The sequence below is a fragment of the Pteropus alecto genome, unplaced genomic scaffold (assembly GCF_000325575.1).
Source record: "Pteropus alecto unplaced genomic scaffold, ASM32557v1 scaffold259, whole genome shotgun sequence".
NCBI classification, from domain to species: Eukaryota; Metazoa; Chordata; class Mammalia; order Chiroptera; family Pteropodidae; genus Pteropus; species Pteropus alecto.
Genome location: NW_006442492.1, coordinates 849159 through 850242, shown reverse-complemented (window position 1 = coordinate 850242; position 1084 = coordinate 849159). Strand labels below are relative to the sequence as shown.

The 1084-nt window shown below is 47.9% G+C and overlaps 1 protein-coding gene across 1 annotated transcript in view; it reads left to right on the top strand.

Moving 5' to 3' along the window:
• The first annotated feature begins 662 nt into the window (after window positions 1–662).
• DAO (D-amino acid oxidase) overlaps window positions 663–1084 on the top strand; it is a 10394-nt gene continuing 9972 nt past the window's right edge. Inside the window, exon 1 of the mRNA XM_006922162.1 lies at window positions 663–858. Within this exon, the coding sequence (XP_006922224.1) occupies window positions 665–858 (194 nt within the window). The 5' untranslated portion in view covers window positions 663–664. The remainder of the gene's footprint in view (window positions 859–1084) is intronic.

Genomic DNA, 1084 nt, shown 5'->3' with positions numbered 1-1084 from the left:
TCAGTTTCCTCAACTATAAAGTGGAGCCAATAACACTAGTCCCTACCTCACAAGAAGTTGGAAGACTTAGCTGAAATAATGCATGAGAAGCTCATAGTGCTGAGGCTGGCACACAGTAGGTGCTCCACAAATGTCAGTAAGTCGCTCTTTTGTATTAGACAGTGTTAAGCATTTTACATTTGCCATCCTGATAAATCTCCAATCTACTCTTTGAGGCACAAGTTAATTTTCCCATTTTCTAGAAGGGGAAATTAAGAGTCATAAAGTCTCTTGCCCAAGTTAATGGCCAGTGGGCAGCAAATTTTGGATTTAAAGATGGTCCATTGTCCCTAAGCATTTCTCTGCAGCCTAGAGCTGGCCAGGCACTCTGCTAGGCCTTTTATAGATTCTCTGCTCAAAACGGTATTTGGGGAGGCTTCCCGGAGAAAGTGGTATCACTTACCAGCTGTGTGACTTTGGGCAAGGTGCTTTGTCTATCCATACCAATTTTTCCATTTGTGAGTGTCATTGAGAAGATCAAGTATAAAAAGGGCTTGGTAGTATCTCTCACTTTCTAAGCTTTCAGTGGGTGGTGGCGATGGCAGTGATGGTGATAGAGATGATGGTGATAGAGATGACCGTGATGACAGCACATCTCGACCCTTCCTTCCTGCAGGTTGGCACAATGCGCGTGGTAGTGATCGGAGCAGGGGTCATTGGGCTGTCCACCGCTCTCTGCATTCATGAGCACTACCACTCGGTCCTGAAGTCACTGGACATGAAGGTCTACGCAGATCGCTTCACACCGCTCACCAACACCGATGTAGCTGCTGGCCTCTGGCAGCCCTACCTCTCCGACCCTAGCAACCCACAGGAGGCGTGAGTGAGGGTCCCAGAGGGTGGCCGGGGGGGCCAGAGGGGCTGAGTCTGCAGAGGAGATACTCCCTCTCAGGGTCCCTTGTCACTGAAAACAAGCCTTTTGTGGAGGCTATAGCCTGGCATGATGTGAAAAAAATAATGAATATTAAGTCCCTTCTATGTGCCAGACAGATGCTACACTTGATCTTAGCAGTGATAGAAATGATGTGTGCCAGACAAATGGAGG